The 20190-nt window shown below is 44.7% G+C and overlaps 1 protein-coding gene across 6 annotated transcripts in view; it reads right to left on the bottom strand.

Moving 5' to 3' along the window:
* Nucleotides 1-20190, bottom strand: part of DOCK11 (dedicator of cytokinesis 11) — a 144138-nt gene that overhangs the window by 79801 nt on the left and 44147 nt on the right. For 5 of the 6 annotated variants that reach the window (XR_013391387.1, XM_077922590.1, XM_077922589.1 and 2 more), the window contains exons 15-19: nucleotides 19142-19264; nucleotides 17037-17113; nucleotides 13297-13487; nucleotides 11541-11606; nucleotides 11124-11216 (exon numbers count right to left, since the gene is read on the bottom strand). Coding sequence is in view for 5 of the 6 variants with exons in the window: in XM_077922590.1 (XP_077778716.1) it covers nucleotides 11124-11216; nucleotides 11541-11606; nucleotides 13297-13487; nucleotides 17037-17113; nucleotides 19142-19264 (550 nt within the window). In the remaining variant the exon portion in view is untranslated. The remainder of the gene's footprint in view (nucleotides 1-11123; nucleotides 11217-11540; nucleotides 11607-13296; nucleotides 13488-17036; nucleotides 17114-19141; nucleotides 19265-20190) is intronic. The other variant, XM_028714181.2, reaches the window with a different exon arrangement.

Here is a 20190-nt window from a genome sequence, read left to right as displayed (position 1 = left end):
AATTGACTCCCTGCTGAGCTGATAATGGGAGCCATGTGCCTTAAAGATTCCATTAACAGTTTCTCCCTGTGTTGCTATCCTGTTAGCCTAGGCCAGTGGTGGCAAACCTATGGCACTGTGCCAAAGAGGGCACTCAGAACCCTCTCTGTGGGCATATGCGCCTTCCTCCGTAGCTTCTGTGCTGGGGGTGAGGGAGGAGGAGGAGAGGAGGGCTCATGCGCACTGTCCAAAGCCTGTGCAACCAGGGCCTGGCGAGCATCAAGGGGGTGAGCAGGCATTGACTTTTGATGTGCCAGGGCCTCCCACCAGTCTCTTTTTCCTACTTGGGAGTAAGCCGCCTTGAGTTCAGCAGGGCTTAACTCCCAGGTCAGTAAGCATATACAGTGGTACCTCTGGTTATGAACTTAATTTGTTCTTAACCTGAAACCATTCTTAACCTGAGGTACCATTTTAGCTAATGGGGTCTCCAGTTACCGCCACACCGTTAGCGCACAATTTCTGTTCTCATCCTGAGGTAAAGTTCTTAACCCGAGGTACTACTTCTAGGTTAGCGGAGTCTGTAACCCAAAGTGTTTGTAACTCAAGGTACCACTGTAAAGACGGCAACCTAAGAAGGGGCTGCTGGGTTTACATGTTCACTGGGCTTTCCTGTGGAAGCCAACAGAGAAATTCATTCCATGGAGGCTGCGATCAAATGGCAGCTGAAAAAATGGCATATAACAACAACAACAACAACTTATTTATACCCCACCCATCTGGCTGGATAGATATATAGATATGCACACAGACAATCATTATTATCTCATATTAAAAATTGGGAGAGAGTGGCTCTTAGTACAGCCCTCTAGTGCACACTAGTGGTGAAAATTGTGGAACTTTCTGGAAAAAAAATGTATTTCAGAGGTTTGATGGCTCATAACATCACTTTGTTTTGGAGTAATACCAATGCTTTTTTTCTGTGAGGACACAGGGAGATGCATACCCCTAAACATTTTGTGACTTGAATGGAAGAAGAAATTCACTGTATTTATTTTTCCGATTTGGACTGTATTTTTCCACCGTGGTGATTTTCTTGAGTCAAAATGAGAGTATCCCTAAACATTTTTTTAAGAAAAAAAGTACTGAGTTATACCATAAAATTATATATCAATGGAAAGATAATTTAATGGAGAATGTAATGAAATAACTTTTATGATGGATTATTTATTATAACAGTAGTCATAAAGAAGAAATGTGAAACACACAGAAAAAATGAGATATACAGGTTAAATTGCCGTGTTGGCACTTTGCGATAAGTGGGTTTTGGGTTGCAGTTTGGGCACTTGGTTTCTAAAAGGTTCACCATCACCTCTAAAAGGTTCACCTAGGCCAGGGGTCTGCAACCCGCAGCTCCGGAGCCGCATGTGGCTCTTTTACATCTTTGCCGCGGCTCCGGGGCGGATACTAGCGAGGGGAGGAGGCGCATTGTGCGCCCCGACACTCCCCACTGTGACGGGCGCTGTACTGACTGTGACGTCGCATGGGGGTGGTGAGTGCGTTAGTCACGCACCGTCCCAACGTCACCTTCCCGCTGTCAGATCGCGGCTCCGGAGATATATTTGTTTTAAATGTCACAATGGTTTTGCGGCTCCCAGTTGTTTTTTTCTTCGGAAACGGGTCCAAGTGGCTCTTTTTGTCTTAAAGGTTGCAGACTCCTGACCTAGGCAGAGGTTTTCAACCTTTTTGAGTCCACGGCTTCCTTGACGGACTACCTTCTTTCTGCAGCACCCCTGTGGGGCTCAGGAGCTCAGTAATGCCCCCCCCCCTTGCCTGCAGAGCTGGCAGTCCCTCACCCCTTTTTGAACACCCTCCCTTGTGGAGTGTTCCCTCAGCCGCCTCTCCTTTCCCCTCTCCTTGGAAGTCCTCTAGCAGCAGCCCCTGGTCACTGAACTGCACCTCCCAGAGGACCATTCGCCTGGGGAGCTTGTAGCCAGGGCTGCTGCAACAATCAGCTGGGCAAGCCTTTGGGAGGCAGAGATGTGAGAGGGCATCAGAGGAGGGAGGGAAGAGAGGCAGAGGCCAGGGTTGTCCTGACTCCTGACCATCATTCAAGGCACCCCAGCATGCCACAGCACCCTGCTTGAAAACCACTGGCCTATGGGGAAACTCAACAAATTCACTAATAATCAGCCATTTAACCTATTATCTTTGTTCAAAGGGTGTTTTGCTCCTCTTGGAGAAGGGGAGGAGAGGAGAGAGGAACCACAATGCAGGCAACCCTCAGTCTCTCATAATCCTTCAGACCAGTCATTGTGTATTCAAGGTACCCCTCCTAGCTGTCAAACCAGGTGTTACCAGTCCTAACAAAGGGGCCAGGTAGGGTGGAGAAGTTGTTATGAGGATCACAAAACTCCAGAAGGGAAAACCCATCTCCTGAGTGGAATGCAGCCAAAGCTCAACAAAGCCATGTTTTCATGACAATGGGATATATATAGTGGTACCTCAGGTTAAGTACTTAATTCGTTCCAGAGGTCCGTACTTAACCTGAAACTGTTCTTAACCTGAAGCACCACTTTAGCTAATGGGGCCTCCTGCTGCCGCTGCGCCACCGGAAAACAATTTCTGTTCTCATCCTGAAGCAAAGTTCTTAACTTGAAGCAAGAGTTCTGGGTTAGCGGAGTCTGTAACCTGAAGCGTATGTAACCTGAAACGTATGTAACCTGAGGTACCACTTTACTTCCTTTAGTCTGTGTGAGAGAGGTGGGAAGATAAGATGTATCTTAGACTTAAGCCTGACACACCTCCTTTTCTGTGACAAATCTGTGATGTTTTGGATGACACTGTGGGAAACGTATTATGGGGAAATGTGAGAATTTTGTAAACTCAGATAACCTTTGTTCCGAGCTTCTTCTTTGCTTTCTTAGAGGTTGGAGCCTTTGTTGCAAAAAATAAAGATCAGGTCTGTCGGCTGTTAATTTGCTTCTTCAATGCTAGGCTTGAGTCTCTCATTTCCTGACCTATCTGCAGGGCTAGACTTAAGTTGAGAAATGTTTCAAGAAGTGTACCCCAAGTTTTTGTCCTTTTCAGTAATCTTAATATTTGTGGCCCCCAAAGTGGATCTTTTCAATTATGGATCTTCTCAATTTTATGTCAACTCGTCTCAGCACCCAGTGCAGGAAAACTGCAATCACTTACTAGGCTTCCAACTTCAGGAAGGTGGAGGCAGGACTCTGGCAGGATCCAAGAGCCCTCACGCCACCCTCCCCGAGAGAAAATCAAATAGACACAAGGTGGGAGACACAGACAGAGGAGCACAGCACACAGAGAAGGCGAGAATAGAGTAAAGAGACTTAAACAACAGGGCAACATGCATTTTGTTTTTTTAACTAAGAAGTAAATAACCCCAGTTTATTTTTCCACCAGCTGAGCTGGTGCCCCCAGTTGGGAGCAGCAGCCGTTCAAAAGGGAGGGGGAGTAAATAAATAAATGGAGATCAGAGGAAACCCCATTGATTTATACCCCCCTACACCTACACACACACACACACACACACAAACCTGCACAAAGTTGTAATCCCATAAGGTTTACCTGATTTCGGAAAGGCTTAGCTAGGGCTCTGCCCTTGCGCCCCCTACCAAAGAAGGATTTTCCTGCACCACTCTGGCTGTGGGAGGAAAGCTGCAAGGCTCTGGCGGGTCCTAGAGCCCTTCTCTCCAAAAGCCACACAAAATGGATGCCTTTTGAAATCTTTCACAAAATGGCGCCCGTGTGAGTCCAGTGTTTGGCGCCCCCAAGTGGATCTTCTCAATTTTGTTGGGCGATGTCTGACATCGTGATATGTCAACTGCTGAACATCGCAATGCACCAAGATAAAACAAAGTCTGAAATAATGATGGAACTATGTAGAGGCGAACAGAATAACATCTGCATAACTACTACTACTTAGGCATCTAAAATATATTAATTTCTACTTACCTTTAACATATTGCTATTTTATATACAGATCATTTTTAAATTAGCATGCTTTCTATAAAATTAAGCTTTTAGAACTAATTAGTAGCGAATATACCAAAGGTAATATGAGAGAATATTCCCTAATAAGACATGTTTTTGAAGGCAAGGCGAAAAGGGCTTCTTGCTCTTGCTCAGGTGGGGGGGGGGTTAAATAAGAAAATGAAGAGCAGAGAACACCCACTCTTCATTTATTTACTTCCCTCTCCCCACCCACCTGCACAAAGATCTCACGCCCAGGGTCCTAGAGCTCTTCGCAAAGTTGGGCAAGCACTTGCAAGGCTTCACAAAGGCGGTGAGGAGAACTGCTGGCACTGGCAAGCACCTGCTAGGTTTCTGGCTTCAGGAAGGTGGTACCAGGGCTCTGACATCCCAGAGCCCTGGCACCACCCTTCCAAAAGCCACACAAAATGGACCCCATCTGTAATCTTTCACAAAATGGCGCCGTGTGTAAGACCCATGTTTGGTGCCCCCAAGTGGATCTTCTGGATCTTACACCCCCTCAGATTTTAGATGTGTGAAATATCATTGCGCTATGTAATAATGAGAACAGGAATAATGGAACAGCATTAAGTATCTCAGGAGGAATATACCTTACAAGAAAAGCAAGTCCTACAGGCCATGTATTATATCATATATGAGGTTCTGCTACTTCAAAAGGCATGGAGTTGACAGGCTGAAATGTTCAACCTGCATAAACATAGGTCAAAAACGAAAAGGGTTCCAACCAGGGCAGGGTGATGTCTGGCTTCCAACTTATGTCAGTCACCAGCAAAGCATCACAGTATACAGTGGTACCTCTGCTTATGTACTTAATTCATTCCGGAGGTCCATTCTTAACTTGAAACTGTTCTTAACCTGAAGCACCACTTTAGCTAATGGGGCCTCCTGCTGCTGCTACGCTGCCGGAGCACGATTTCTGTTCTCATCCTGAAGCAAAGTTCTTAACCCAAGGTAATATTTCTGGGTTAGTGGAGTCTGTAACTTGAAGTGTATGTAACCTGAAGCGTATGTAACCCGAGGTACCACTGTATACCAATATAAGAAAATGCCTGAAATAAGGATGGAACTATTTAGAGGTGAATGGAATAATGTCTGCACAACGGCTACAACTTTGGGATATAAAACGTATAATTTTTTACGTGTCTTTTAAATATTGTTACAACTGGTATATTAAATACAGATAATTTTTATATTAGCACATTTTCAACTAAAATTAAACTTGTAGATGTTGTTAGTAGCATAGGAATTAAAAGTTAGATGAGACAATGTTCCCTTATAGACATGAGGGAGAAAGAGAGCACACCAACAAACAAAATGGGAGAAGGGAAGAAAGAGGTTTAAACAGAGCAATTTTTTAAACTCAGAAATAAAAAAAAATCCCAGTATATTTTTTCCACTAGCTGTACTTCCAAGCAAGACCCAGCTGGGGGCAGTAGCGGCTCAAAAGGAAGGGCTGGAGAGCAACTGGGGGGGGGGGTTGGGAGGCGAGATGGAAAGTGCTTCCTGCTCATTAGGAGGTACAGAGGAAGTAAATAAATGGAGAGCAGAGGAGACCCCACTCTCCATTTATTTATTCCCCTCTCCCACAGCTGGGCAAATCTGCAATCCCATAAGGTTTGCTAGGCTTTGGAAAGGCAGTGTCAGGGCTCTGGCAGGGTCCTAGAACCCTCCCAAAGATGGACTCCTAATATTTGGCACCCCAAAATGAATCTTCTTAACTGTGAATCTTCTCAATTTGGCACCACCACAGCTCAACACCCAGTGCATAAAAACTGCATGAAAACTGTGGCACTAGCAAGCACTTATTAGGCTTCCAGCTTTAGGAAGGTAGTGCGAGGACTCTGATGAAATCTCACAGCCCCTGTGCTGCCCTCCCCAAACCAGACAAAATGTTTTGTCTCCCTGAAATGAATCCTTTCAGTTATGGATCTTCTCAGTTCTGTGCCACATCTGCTCAGTGCCCTGTACTGGAAAAATGACAGCACCATTCTAGCTACGGGAAGGAAGCTCCTAGGTCCTAGAGCCCTTCTCTCCTTCCCAAAGTTGGGCAAGCATTTACTAGGATTCTGGCTTCACGGAGCCCACCATACAAAAGCCACACAAAATGGACGCCGTTTTTTAATCTTTCATGAAATGGCACCCTGTGCGAGTCCAATGTCTGCCACCCCCAAGTAGTTTTGCACCAACTCAAATTTTTAGATGTCTGAAATAGCATAATGATATGTAAGAATGGGAACAGAAAAACGGACTTGCTCTTGTGGTACTAGGAGGTACAGACGAAGCAGATAAATAAATGGAGAGCAGAGGAAACCCACCCACCCCCATTTATTTATTCCCCTCCATCCTCCACACACCTACACAAAGTGTAGTCCTGTAAGGTTTACCTGGCTTCCAGAAGGCAGTGCCAGGGCTTTAACAATATCCCAGAGCCCTTGCACCCAGGCATAAACACACAAAGGCTGGGAACCTCAATGGTGCTGCTCCGGAAAATTCACCCAGGATAGACTTGGCTAGCCCCCCTTCGCACCCAACTATGGCTCTGCCTTCCACCAGCCTCCCAAAGCTGAATAGGGATAAAATGGAAAGACTGTTGTAAACTTAACCCAACCGATATTTGGCACCCCGAAATGCATGAGCTCAGTGCCCTCAGTGTGCAGGAAAACTACAAGCTGGGCTCAGTGCCTCAGCAGCAAAAATTGTCTGCACCAGACTCGCAGGGTCCTAGAGCTCACCCTTCTTCCCAAAGTTGGGCAAGCCTTTACTTGGCTTCCGGCTTCGGGGAAGGCAGTGCCAGGGCTCTGACGTCCTAGAGCCTACCCTTCAAAAGCCACACAAAATGAAGGGCTTTTGTAATCTTTCACAATATGGCGCCCTGCGCGAGTCTAATGTTTGGTGCCCTCAAGTGGATCTTCTCTGTTTTGCACCAGCTCTGATATTTTGATGTATCGCATTATGTAACAACGGGAACAGGAATAATGGTCTAGAAACACCTATAAGTACATCAGAAGGAATGTTCCCTACAAGAAAAGCAGGCCCTGTATTATATCATATTTGATGTTCTATTACCATGGAGATAGACAGATCGAAAGGAGTATCCTGCATATACATAGGTCAGAAACGAAAAGGGCTGCAACTACAACTAGGCAATGTCTGGTTTCCAGCATCAGGCTATATATCACTAGCTGAACCTTGCAATAAGGATGGAACTCTGCAGAGGCGAACAGGGTGATGTCCTGGCAACTGCTTCTACTTAGGGCTGTAAAATACGTAATTTTTAAATATATATTTAACATTTTGTTACAAGTGCAATTTTCTGTACAGATAATGTTCAAATTCCCATGCTTCCTCTGAAATTAAACTTATAGAAGTAATCAGTAGCATCTATATTAAACGAAAAGTGAGAGAGTGTTTGCGTATAGACACGAGGGAGAAACCAACACACAAACACGCACAGAGGAGACAAGGGAGGAGATGCTTACACAACAGAGCAATGATAATATTGTTTTTGATTTTAATTCAGAAGTAAATAACCCCCTTTCTTTTTCTACTAACTGCGCTTCCAAGCACATCCCAGGTGGGGGCAGCAGCTGCTCCAAAGGAAGAGCTGGGCAGCATCATGAGGAGGGGGGGCTTTAGGAGACAAAAAGTGGGGAGCAAATAAATGAAAGGAGAGCAAACACACTCTCCTCCACCATGGCAATATTCCTGCCCAGCTGTTCAAAGAAGCAATTGCATAAAGGAAAGTGGGAAAGCAGGGCCAGGAGTCTGGCAGCACACCGGAGTTCTCATGCCGCCCTCCCAAAGCTGGACAAAGTCAAGCTCCCAGGCTCTGGCGGGGTCCTAGAGCCCTAAGCTTGTGGCTTCGGGGAAGGCGGCGCTTTCATGCTGCCCTGCAAATGATGCATAAAACGAACTGAGTTTGGAAATCTTAATATTTGGGGCTCTCAAATGGATCTTTCAGATGACGGCTTGTCTCATTTTTGTACCACCTCTCGGCTCAGCACCCCGTGTAGCAAAACTGCTGGCAAGGCAACCACTTTCCAGGCTTCAGGCTTTGGGAAGGCGGTGCCAGGTTTTGGCAGCATCCCAGCGCCCGCCTTCCAAAAGCCACACAAAATGGATGCTGTTTGTAATCTTTCACAAAATGGCGCCTGTGCAGGTCCAGTTTTGCTGGGTGATGTCTGACATCGTGATATGTCAGCTGCTAAACATCGCAATACACGGAGATGAAACAAGGTTGGAAATGATGACGGAACTATGTAGAGGCGAACGGAATAACATCTGCGCAACGACTACTACCTAGGCATCCAAACATATTAATGTCTTCTTATCTTTAACGTATTGTTACAACTGCTATTTTAAATGCAGATCTATTTTAAATTAGCACATTTCCCCAAAAATCTAACCTGTAGAGATGATTATTAGCTTAGAAATCAAATGTAACATGAGAGATTGTTCCCTAATGGATGCAAGGCGAACATACAGGAGACAAGGGAGGAAAGAGGGTTAAACAAAAAGGCATTGTTCATTTTTATTTTAAAACTAGCAATAATCCCACTATATTGTCCAAGCAAGATTCAGCTGGGGACAGCAAGCATTCAAAAGCAAGGGATGGACAGCAGGGCTGTCGTCTTGCCCCACTTGTCCTGGGTTGTTCTGACATGTGCTAATCTTTTTCCGGGGTGAGGTCCATTCATCAGAAATATTGGGGGGCTGTGTCCCCCCTCCACTCAATGCCTATGCTGGGCAGCAACATGGGGGGAGTTGAAAGGGGCTTCCTGCTCTTGTGGTTTCACGAGGGTGACATCTTCGGGATGGTGCTGCCAGAGTTCTGGAAGCATGTGAAAGCCCTCAGGTTGCCCTCCCAAAAATGGATAAAATGGACAATTTTTGGCCTTTGCTAATCTTAAAGAGGCCAATATTCTGGGCCCCCAATGAATCTTCAAAATCATGTTCTCAATTTTGTACCACTTTGGTTGTGTGCCTATTGCTGGCACCACTTTGGCTGTGGGAAGCCCTCCAAAATCTGCACAGACAAACGCAAAACAGACAAATGCACCAGGTGAATGAAGAAAGGAGGCCTAAAGAATAGGGCAACCTCTATTTTTATTTCTTCAACTCAGCAGTAAATACCCTCAGCTGTGAGAAACAGCCATCTGAAAGGGTGGGGTGGGCGGAAACATGGGCTTTAGGAGGCTAGACAGAAAGGTGTTCTTGCTCCTGGGTGTTGGGACATACATAGGAAGTAAATAAATAAATAAATGGAGAGCAGAGGAAACTCATTCTCCATTTATTTATTTCACCCAGCTACACCTGCACAAAGTTGCAATCCTGTAAAAATAGGAGCCATAGCTGCTGTGGTAAAGTTGGGCAAGTGCTTACGAGGCCTCCGGATTTGGGAAGGCGGTGCCTGAGCATCCCAGAGCCCTCCCTCCAAAAGCCACACAAAATGGAGGGCTTTGTAAACTTTCATAAAATTGTGCCTTGCAAGTCCAATGTTTGGTGCCCTCAGGTGGAGCTTCTGAATTTTGCAACAGCTGATATTCTAGGATGTGTGAAATATCATTGCACTATGTAGCAATGAGAGTAGAAATAATGGATTGTGAATAGCATTAAGTATTGCAGGAGGAATATTCCCTACAAGAAAAGCATGTCCTACAGGTGATGTATTCTATCACATATGAGGTTCTGCTACTCAAACAGGCATGGAGATGAACATTGTGATATATCACTAGCTAAACATCATGATATATCGATAAAACACAATGTCTGAATAAGATATAAGGAAGATATAAGGCAATGTCTGAAATAAGGATGGAAGTTTATAGAGGGGAAGTCCAGGCAACTGCTGCTACTTAGGAGTATGCAACATATACTTTTTAAATGTATCTTCCTATGTTTAAATGTATCTTCCTAAGAACAGAAGGTCACAGTAAAAGGGTGGCATCTATAATATATAAAATACTACTCCAAGACACTACAAACCCTTTCACCACAATAAAAGATCAATGGGAGCATGACATAGGATATGAAATAAACTCCACCCAATGGTCAAAAATGTGGTCTAAAACCACCATTTAAATCCATCTCAGGCAAAAGAAGAGAACTCGCTCTACAGATGATACCTAACACCGCAGAAGCTGGTGCCAATACACTCGGGAACCTCATCTGAATACTACAGAGGCTGCACCTCCACACGCACATGCTTCCACATGTGGTGGGAATGCCACAAAATTCAATCCTTTTTTATATCATTGGTGCAGGAAATCTGCAAAATAACAAAACAAGTAATAGAAGCAACTCCAGAATTTTCCCTGTTAAATATATTCCAAGACAACAATGCACATTCACATAACAAGTCACTTACTCTCAGCAGCTAGAAACATCATAACTAAACACTGGATGTTGGTACCAAAACGTATGGGAAACTGCCCTATTAGAAAAGTTAACCAACAAACTTAAACCAGCACAGGGACAAGCAAAGGAGGACACCTTCACCCAGGTGTGTCTCCCTTTTATCATACATACAGCACAATACAGTGATCTATCCCCCCAAACAGCATACAAATCAATATGGCTAATCTGACCCAACAATCCATATGCACCCTTCACACAAGTAATTTTGCATTTCCAGACACACCGCTTGGCTGCAGGTGTGCACTGCAAAATTCAGAGCAGTGGGGAGCTAGGATAGTGACTGCATTTCAGCCCTCGTATTCTCGTGGAAAGTGCAACTTCAGTAAGCCAAATTTCAACAGCTAACTGAATCGAATTTATCTTCTGGAAGAGACCCAATGATCCTAATGCCATTAACCTAGACCCAGTGATTTTAATGGGTCACCTCTGAACACACTTTAGATGCAATCTGCTATTGTCTCTACTGTAACCCGATCTGGGATTTGTTTTTAAACAAAGAGCAGGTTATACATTTATCTAACAAATAAAGAATTCACATATAAGCATTTGAAAGTTGACCCAACTTAGAATGCAAACCGTGAATGTTGACTCCCTAGCGAATACCACATTTTGTTATGACTTCCCTGCGCTTCCAGAAAACTCTGCCAAGTCACTCAAGCCCCTTTTCTCATGCTTAAATGCCTCAGAGAAGATGTGTTGGGTTTTTCTCTTACCTCATCATAGAACTCTGGATTCTGGTTATGATGCAACACACAAGTGTAGGTGCTTGATGTCAGGAGGGGGCCCCCAGGCTTGCCATAGAAGCACTGCAAGAGATAACAGAAATATAGGGGTGGTAAGAGGAACACACCTAAAAGGGCATTGTTTGGTCATGCAATGAATTGGCCACAAAGGTAACTTCATACATGTTTAGCAGTGAAGTAACGGCATGGCCAAAGGTTGCAATCTAGGTTTGCCAACCTCACTGCCCCTCACATGCTCTGAGCATAAGAACGTAAGAAGAGCCTGGCTGGTGGATCAGGCCAAAGGAGCCCCATCTAGTCCAGCATCCTGTTCTCACAGGGGCCAACCAGGGGCACCAATGGGAAGACCACAAGTAGGACCTGAGTGAAGAGCAACTGGAAATTTACCTTTAAAGCTCTGGCGTCCCCTTCATCAGAGTCTTTGAATTCCATGCGGACAGCAATGTTCCTTGCCTACATGTAGTTGGGAGAATGGTTGGATTCAGAGAAAATGTTTTCTTGCACAGATCCATCTTTCCCTACCCTTCCCCCAAACCAAAACTGATTTTGTGATTGTGTGCACACACTCAAACACATACATATACATTTCTGCTCCACAAGATTCTAGCTCCACTATTGCAAATTTAACAGGCTGAACCCATTTTTAAATTGTTTAATAATAGATTTTGTAAAATCTGCTAATCCTGTCTCTGCTTCCAAGGGTTTATGACAACCACCCCCAAACCTGGTACCCTCCTGGTGTTGCTGGACTACAGTTCCCATCAACCCTGACCACTGGTCATGCCAGCTGGGGCTGGTGGTTTTTTGAATTTTTTTAATGATTGTTTTTGGTGCCTTTATGATGTCAATAAGCAGGGAGTTCCAAAGTGTGGGTGCTGCCATTCAAAAATATTGATTTGTGGCACTTGTAACAGTGCCAGTTTTGCAAATTGATTGGTTGAGTGAGCATATTTGGAGTAGGGTGATTATCTTACAGGAGCAAGCCAGAAGGAAACTACACAGAGCAAGCTGGAGTTAACTGTTTCTTAGCAAAAACATGATCTGCAAAGGAATGTCAGGTCTGAGCCCAGCAGCCCATATCTGCTGGTCTTGACCCCATGCAGCAGTTGCTGAGACTGAAGGTCCCCACCTTCCAACAGATGTCTAAGTCCCTTTCTCTCCAGGGTTTTCCCCAAGCAATCTGAGGTTGCACCTGCGTGAAGCTAGCTTCTCTTCTGCCCTCTTCATGCCTCTCCTGGTTCTGGGAGACCAGGGAAGAGGGGAGCTTGTTTCAGCAGGAGGGGGAGATACTCATGACTCTTCACCAGCCAGACTCCTCTCTGCCTCTTGGCCTCCCTCCTCTCCTGCTTCAGCTTCTGCCTCTGATTCTGGACTTCTATCTGCCACAGATTCTCACTGCTCACTAAACCCTGTTACCTCTTCAGCTTCTGACACCTTCTCTTCCTCATCTTCTGCTTTTTCTCCCTGTGACCACTCATTGTTCTCCCACTACCACTCCTCGAGCTCTGAGGTTTCTTCCCTTGAGGGTTCCCAACATTCTTCTGCAACCAGTCCGTGACAATATCTCAGGTTGTCAAGGGCCTTATATTCTAACAGATTCACCCTGAACTAGGTTTGGCAGCAAATCAGCAACCAGTGGAGGTCTCCCAGCAAAGGTTTCATATGCTGACAGTCTCACTCCTGTCACTAATTGTGGCACAGCATTCTGCACTAACTGCAGCTTCTGGATCACATGTGACGGATGTCCCACACAGAGCTTTGGAACATAGGAGAAAAGTCTCATCTTCAGGTCAGAGGGTTGTCCCTTGAAGAAATCACGTTTTCCCGTAAGGGACTTTGCCTGGGAGAGGTAATCTGGCAGCAGAGGCTAGAAATGTTGCTTTGGGCCTCTTTCAAAACAAGTCACTCACTTGGAGCTATCCATGGTGCTGCAAGTCCTGACCTGCCTTGCTGTGGCACCAGAACAGCACGGTCCAATACGACTGCATTTCCCCCATCCATTCCACAATGCGGTTCCACTCCCTGCTCAATGCTACTGAATTGTTCTTCAGCTACATTTCAAACTTGCAAATATAAATAAATAAATAAATAAATAAATAAATAAATAAATCTGTGGGCCTGGCTCTGTTGTTTTCAAACTTACCTTGGCAAATGTTTTCTGGCTGTCATACTTCAAATGCAAAGGATAGACGTAGAGCTGATTTTTGTAGATGGTGAAAGGGTAGCAGTACTTGGCGATCTCAGGGATAAACTCTTCCACTTCGACCGTAATGCTGTCATCCTGGCCCTGCATCTCAAAGGGCTTGATGGGAATGTAAGAGGCCGTGACACAGTCTAGAGGGGAAGCAAAGGCCGCAGGTTGGTATCTTGTTTTCACATAATGCAACAGCAAAAGAAAAGGTACCTTTAACTTGGGTCATATAGGCCTTGTGAAGATGCAACATTTAACCATGGTTAGCTCCAGGCATGGTTTGTTACCTTAACCCTGATTAAGATTGCAAACCTATGGTGACGCAGCATATCAGCCTCCCCACTTCTTAGGACTTGTATAAGGAGACATTCACAATAACTACTTGTCACCCTGAAAGCAGGGAGATAGCTCTAACCACAGTTTACTTAGCATGTATATGATGCTTAACCAGAATCAGCAACAAGCATAGTTGCTGCCTTAACCCTAATTATGTTCATAGCCCAAACCAGGAGCAAAACCACAGCTTATGTTGCTGAACTGTTGCTCAGCCCTCTGGAGAGCAAAGCACAGGAGGACATCAGGGAGACCATATTTCTGTGGATTTCTTCCCCTGCTAGCTCTGCATCAGACAGCCACAGCAATAAAAGTTATCACAGCTGTCTGGTAGCTTAATTTCCCTTTCATGGCTGAAGTCACCATACTAGGAAACAATGGTTAAAGCAGATTCCCTCTCTGCTTACAGAATAACTTGTGGGGACTAGCTGGTGTGTCTCTATATTATTATTATTATTATTATTATTATTATTATTATTATTATTACTACTATTATCTGAATATATATATGCCCTCTGGAGGCTCAGAAGAAAGGAAGGAAAGGTAACCCAAGGCAATCCTATTTGTGCTGGTAAAAACAAAATCAAAGCAGGAGACTCACTGCTTATTATAAATGTATTTATAATCCAAGGCTGCTCAGAACCTGAGACCAGCGGCTGTGATTATTATTGGACTTGCCCCTTGCCTGGCAGGCAGGCCGCTTCTATCTGGCCCAGGAAGACGAGGCCTGGATGAAAAGAGTTATAACCCTATAAGCAAGTATGAGGAAAGGATATCAAACTTGCCATTTGGGTGTGGGGGAGGGAGGTATTTAGACAACATTTTAATTCAAATAGCAGCTCTCTGTCAGCAAACATATGTATTAATATGCATTGCAGGGGGTTGGAGTATATTACACTTGGGGTCCCTTCCAACTCTACAATTCTATAACTCTATGATAAAGACTAAAATTTATCCCATGCATCAGGATCCTGATGTTAGTTCAATACTGAAGCTCTGGTCACAACTAGACTGGCATTTCCTAAATCTGGGGAAGCCCCTACAATGGCTGGAATTCCTGCCTGAAATTCAAGTTCTATTTACATTATTCGGCTGGCCAGTTACGAGTGACCAGCCACAGATCATCTGGGCACCTCTTCCTAGAAGAATCATCATTGGAATTTGGACTTCCCCCCTTGTTCCCCTTTCCACCATTCACTGCCTTTTCCCCTTTATCTGTGCTGTAGGGAAGGAAATGTGAAGTGCCAATCTGGAGCAAAAGACACTGAAACAAAATAAAATAAAATACAAAATAAAAGACACTTGAACAAAATAGATTAGGTGAAGGGCCAAAATTGTGGGATGTAAAACTGCTGTCAAATACAACATTCCGACAGTGGACATGCTAGGGGATGTTTTGTTCCACTCAGAAGACTTCCTATTTCCTCCTGAGCTGGGACAGACTTGAAGAGGGTGTGGTCTGTTGTACTAGCATGGAGGAGCACACGGCCTCCATGTTCGGATCCGTGTGTGTTCTCCATTGCTGTGTGTTTGGAGAAGTGACTGCTTAGTCACAGTCACTTGGGACTCACTTCTTTATGGAATAGTTCTAGTTGTTATGTAACCTAAGTCTGCCTTCAGGGATATGTCTGTGAACCTGAATGAATCTGTAAGTAAACTACTTTTATATTCACGTGAATCAGATTCTAGTGTTTCTTCTTTTTAAGAGGGATTAGAAGGGATTTTACCAGGAAGGAATCTTTAATAGTAAGACTCAGATGAGTCAGCAACAAGCTGATTGCTGCATAATTTTAAAAGGGGAATGTTTGGAACTTTGTTAGAATATGGAACTTGCTAGCGCAAGTTAGGAAGGATATCATTAAATAATATAGCCTCTCATGCCTCCCTAATCATCCCCACAAAAATCATTCCCTTGGAAGGTAGTGAGCTAGTGTCTCCCACTAGCTATGGTCTTGGTCCTGAAGGGGTTTGTCTAAGAAAAGAAACCTACTCTTCCAAGTCCATTTCTTTAGCTTTCGTATTGCTGTAAAAGCAAGTTTCCAAACTCAAGTTCCAACCTTGATAGCTGCTCCTTAATTGTTTAGTTGCTGAATCCAATAGGGACTTATCAAGCTCAGAACTATTCTAGTCCTGATGTACCTTCAAACCACCACTAGCTTCAGTTTCTTTGCTGGTAGTTCGTATCTGCGGGCTACAATCAGAATTCCTCTCTCCATTAACTTGTCTAGTGTGCTGATTATTGTATTCACAGCCAGAAACTTCCTCTTCCAATGTGTTCATTCTGTGAAAGATTCCCTCCACTGTTTGTTTAGACAAGAGACCTTGGTCGTGTAGAAGTTCCCTTCTCCAGTTGCTGAGTCACAATAGTCCAGCAAATATTTCTGGGCTAAATTTGGCAATGGAGTTCTGGACCATTTATATGAAGAACTGCAGGTCTATGCCTTGGCCCAGTATACCTGAAGCAGCATCTCCACCCCCATCGTTCTGCCCAGACACTGAGGTCCAGCTCCGAGGGCCTTCTGGCAGTTCTCTCACTGTGAGAAGCAAAGTTACAAGGAACCAGGCAAAGGGCCTTCTCAGTAGTGGCACCCACCCTGTGGAACACCCTCCCACCAGATGTCAAAGAAATAAACAACTATCTGACTTTTAGAAGACATCTGAAGGCAGCCCTGCTTAGTTAAGCTTTTAATATTTGATGAATTATTGTATTTTAATATTTTGCTGGAAGCCACCCAGAGTGGCTGGGGAAACCCAGCCTGAAGGACAGGGTATTATTATTAATCATCATCATCATCATCATCACCATCATGATGATTATTGTTATTATCATTATCATCATCATCAACAACAACAACATCATGTGGTAATTATGCTAAAATCGTTAAAACTGCAGACTACCCTTTGGGCAAGATGAAATGACCAACCATTCCTTATCAGCTAAATGCTAAGCCAAAACAGCTGATATCTCAGTGCCTGCCCAGTTAAATTGTATGGCTTTTAAGCCCACATAAATGTAAAAGAGATAAAAACAGATATCCTCCTTGCCTGTATATTGCAATTAACACTGCCGAGCCAAATGACTTTAAAATTATTCAAAATAAAAACAAATTAAAACTAGAACAGACCGCAGAGCTCAAAGACAAGCAGACTTACTTGTCGCCATCTTCACCTGGAACCCCTAGTAATATTTGTGATGAAACTGTGAGAATTTTGGGAGAACCTGCAGGAACCTGTAGTGTGTCAGGAATTTTGAGACTTGGACTAGCAATATCATGCCTGAGAATGGGACCCAGCCTAGTGGACTGGGACTGTGTATACTAAGGCCTTAAGGCAATTATTATTAAAAATTAGTTCCTTACTTGCAAATTCCAGTGGAATGCACTCTAGTGTAATATTCAATTGGCCGGGTATCACTTGGAGTTTTGTCTTTTCTGGTCTGAATGATAAAGAGGCAAGGAAATAAAGACAGAGCAAAAAGTCAGGACAGGAACAGCACAAGACAGCTGGAAATAATTCAGGTGATTCTTTAGCCAGAGGACCAAATTAACCGAGTCCTCAATAAAGAACATTCAAAAACTTTGTCTTACATCGATGAGCCCAGAGTACAGTGATCCCTCTAATCGCACAAGCAGAATCCCAAAAGAGCTGGTTCAGACCCTAATGCTCCCCATCTTCCAAATCATGTTTTGGCATTTTATGAATGAGCCTGCGGCTGACGTGCTCCCTCGCCCCTCCCTTTGAGAACTCTGGTTCAATTAGTTACTTCCTATTTTGTGCCTATAATGGCACCAATAGTTTGTTCTCAATTAGAGGTAGCCAACATGCATCCCTCCCATCATCCCTGGCCACTGGTTATGTTGGCTCGAGCTGATGGGAGTTGTAGTCCAACAGTTGTAGTGCATCTGGAGGGGGAAATGTTCAAACTGACTTTTCTAAAAGTCCAGCTCTTGGGTCAGGTGGATGAAAACAAAAACAACTGGGGGGGGGGAATACCCTGGCCTCCTGCCTAATGAATCTGTAGTAAAGAAGACCCATTTCTGGCTGAGGGGGTCAAGCTGTGCCTGGGCTGGGTCATCCTGAGGATCCTGTGATGAAACTGTCATTGCCTTATCACAGGAGCTTGTCAGGCTTTACTCACACCTTATCTCCCTGGCACTCTGGCTTTCTATGTGCAGGGATTTTTCTGGTAGGGAGGAGGAGTATCCTGTCACATGAGTACAGTGGTACCTCTGGTTACGTACTTAATTCGTTCCGGAGGTCCATTCTTAACCTGAAACGGTTCTTAACCTGAAGCACCACTTTAGTTAACGGGGCCTCCTGCCGCCGCTGTGCCACCGCTGCACAATTTCTGTTCTCATCCTGAAGCAAAGTTCTTAACCCTCAGTACTATTTCTGGGTTAGTGGAGTCTGTAACCTGAAGCGTCTGTAACCTGAAGCGTCTGTAACCCAAGGTACCACTGTATCCCAGGGAGGGCTAGGCCAGCATTGGATGTGTGACCTGTGAATGGTGTGGGGATCAGCTTTGGATTTCTGAAGGTGAGCCTGTTGCTGGGTGATGCCCAGTTGGCACTGAGTGCCAAGTGGGTTTTGCCTGGTGATGGTTCCCCACTTTGCCCTGCCCAGCAAGGTGAACCTGTCCCTCTTTATTAACTTTCAGGAGGAATTTAAAAACGTCCCTGTCTATCCAGGCATTTGGTGGCTGGAAGACACTGCTTCCTAGCAGCCAGGAAATTCACAACTTTGAGAGTATGTGAACGTTTTCAGCTGCTTTAAATATGTTGATATTTTATTTTTAACTGTAAACTAAAGGACCCCTGGACAGTGAAGTCTAGTCAAATTCGACTATGGGGTGCAGTGCTCATCTCCGCGTTCAGGCCAAGGGAGCTGGCGTTTGTCCACAGACAGCTTTCCGTGTCATGTGGCCAGCAGGACTAAACCATTTCTGGTGCAACAGGACACTGTGATGAGTGGTAGTGCATGTAAAACACTGTGCCCTCTGGCACTCGTTTCCATAAATGTACCTTTCTGCCACAGCAGTACCTATTTATCTACTCACATTGGTATGCTATTGAACTTCCAGGATGGCAGGAGCTGGTACAAAGCCGCAGGAGCTCACCCCGTCATGCGGATTTGAACTGCCAACCTTCTGATCAGCAAGCCCAAGAGGCTCAGTGGTTTAGACCACAGTGCCACCTGCTCCCTTTACCTTTACCCTGTACTGCATTAATGCTGATATGTTTGCCACCCTGGGTTCCTTTAGGATGGAGGGAGAGATATAAATTTATTTATTAAATAAATAAAGTGTTCCAACCCGATTCTGAAATTCTGCACTCCTCACTCTTCCATTAGATAACACAACCAAATCTGGCAATGCCTAGATTCAAAGATATGAACATCCTCTCCAGACCCATCTCCCCTTTACAAGGGTTTACAGATCCTTGCCCATCTGGCAACTGACACTTACTTCTTGTACTCTGCCAACAGCTTCATGAGATCCTCAGCAGAGAGTTTGCTGCTGTCTTGCTTATAGATGGGGGAGAACTTCCCTTCAAGGTCCAAGGTGCCCTGGGAGTCTTTGAAGACAGGTCTGGGGAATGGCAAAAGGAAAGCAGAAGGCGTGTGAGGCTGCACAACGCATTGATATTTTGCCCTCCCTTAATATTCCCAACAGTGCCTTTCCTGTGAGATCAGAGCAATGCTTTTGAGGCTTCCCGTTTCTGGGAAAATACAGCTTAAAAGAGAACACGCTGGAAGATCAGAGGGAGGAGACAATGGCGCAGGGCCTTTGAAGTGGTGGCTCCCCATCTGTGGATGTTCTCCCTAGCGAGGTCCACCTGGTGCCTTTTTGTGGACATATTTTCAGCACCAGGAAAAGAATTACCTTTTCCTATCAGGCTTTTGGCAGACTGAGATGATGTTGTTTTGTTACTAGTGTGCTGCCAAAGCTTCCTGTGGCTTTTAGAGGGGTTGTTTTAATGGCATGATGTGTTTATGTTGATGCTTTAAAACATGCAAGTTGCTTGAAGACCTTTAGGTTGAGAAGCTATTTAAAAGTCTCAATAATAGTAATAATAATAGAACAGACATGGGGAACTTGCAAAAAAACCCTTCAGATGTTGCTGGACTCCAACTCCCATGAGTCGCAGACTGCAGAGCCATTGGCAAAGCCCAGAAACATCTAGGGGGGCACAGGTTCCCCATCCTTTTGTGATCATTCGACTGTACTTTTCAGGCAGAGTGTATCTGGCTCTGCCAGAGACCTCCATACACTCAGCCTAGGCTGGAGCCCAGGGAGGTCACTTTGGTGCTGCTAACACAGGAAAAACAAGGCAGGGCAGGGAGCGGGGGGGGGGGGAGGAGCCGTTATGAGTTACCAATCTTTGCAGCCACAGCTGGTGTTCCAATTCTCCACTGGTTTAACTTTGCCACTGGAGCTGAACTCCATTCTTTTTTTGAGACAGATGGATACCAACTAGAGTCCTGTTGCTTTAGGTGAAATTTTCGCTTTCAAGC

Source organism: Podarcis muralis, chromosome Z (genome assembly GCF_964188315.1).
Source record: "Podarcis muralis chromosome Z, rPodMur119.hap1.1, whole genome shotgun sequence".
Lineage (NCBI taxonomy): Eukaryota > Metazoa > Chordata > Lepidosauria > Squamata > Lacertidae > Podarcis > Podarcis muralis.
Note: the sequence above shows the minus strand (reverse complement) of the source record. Positions and strands in the feature narration are given on the sequence as shown.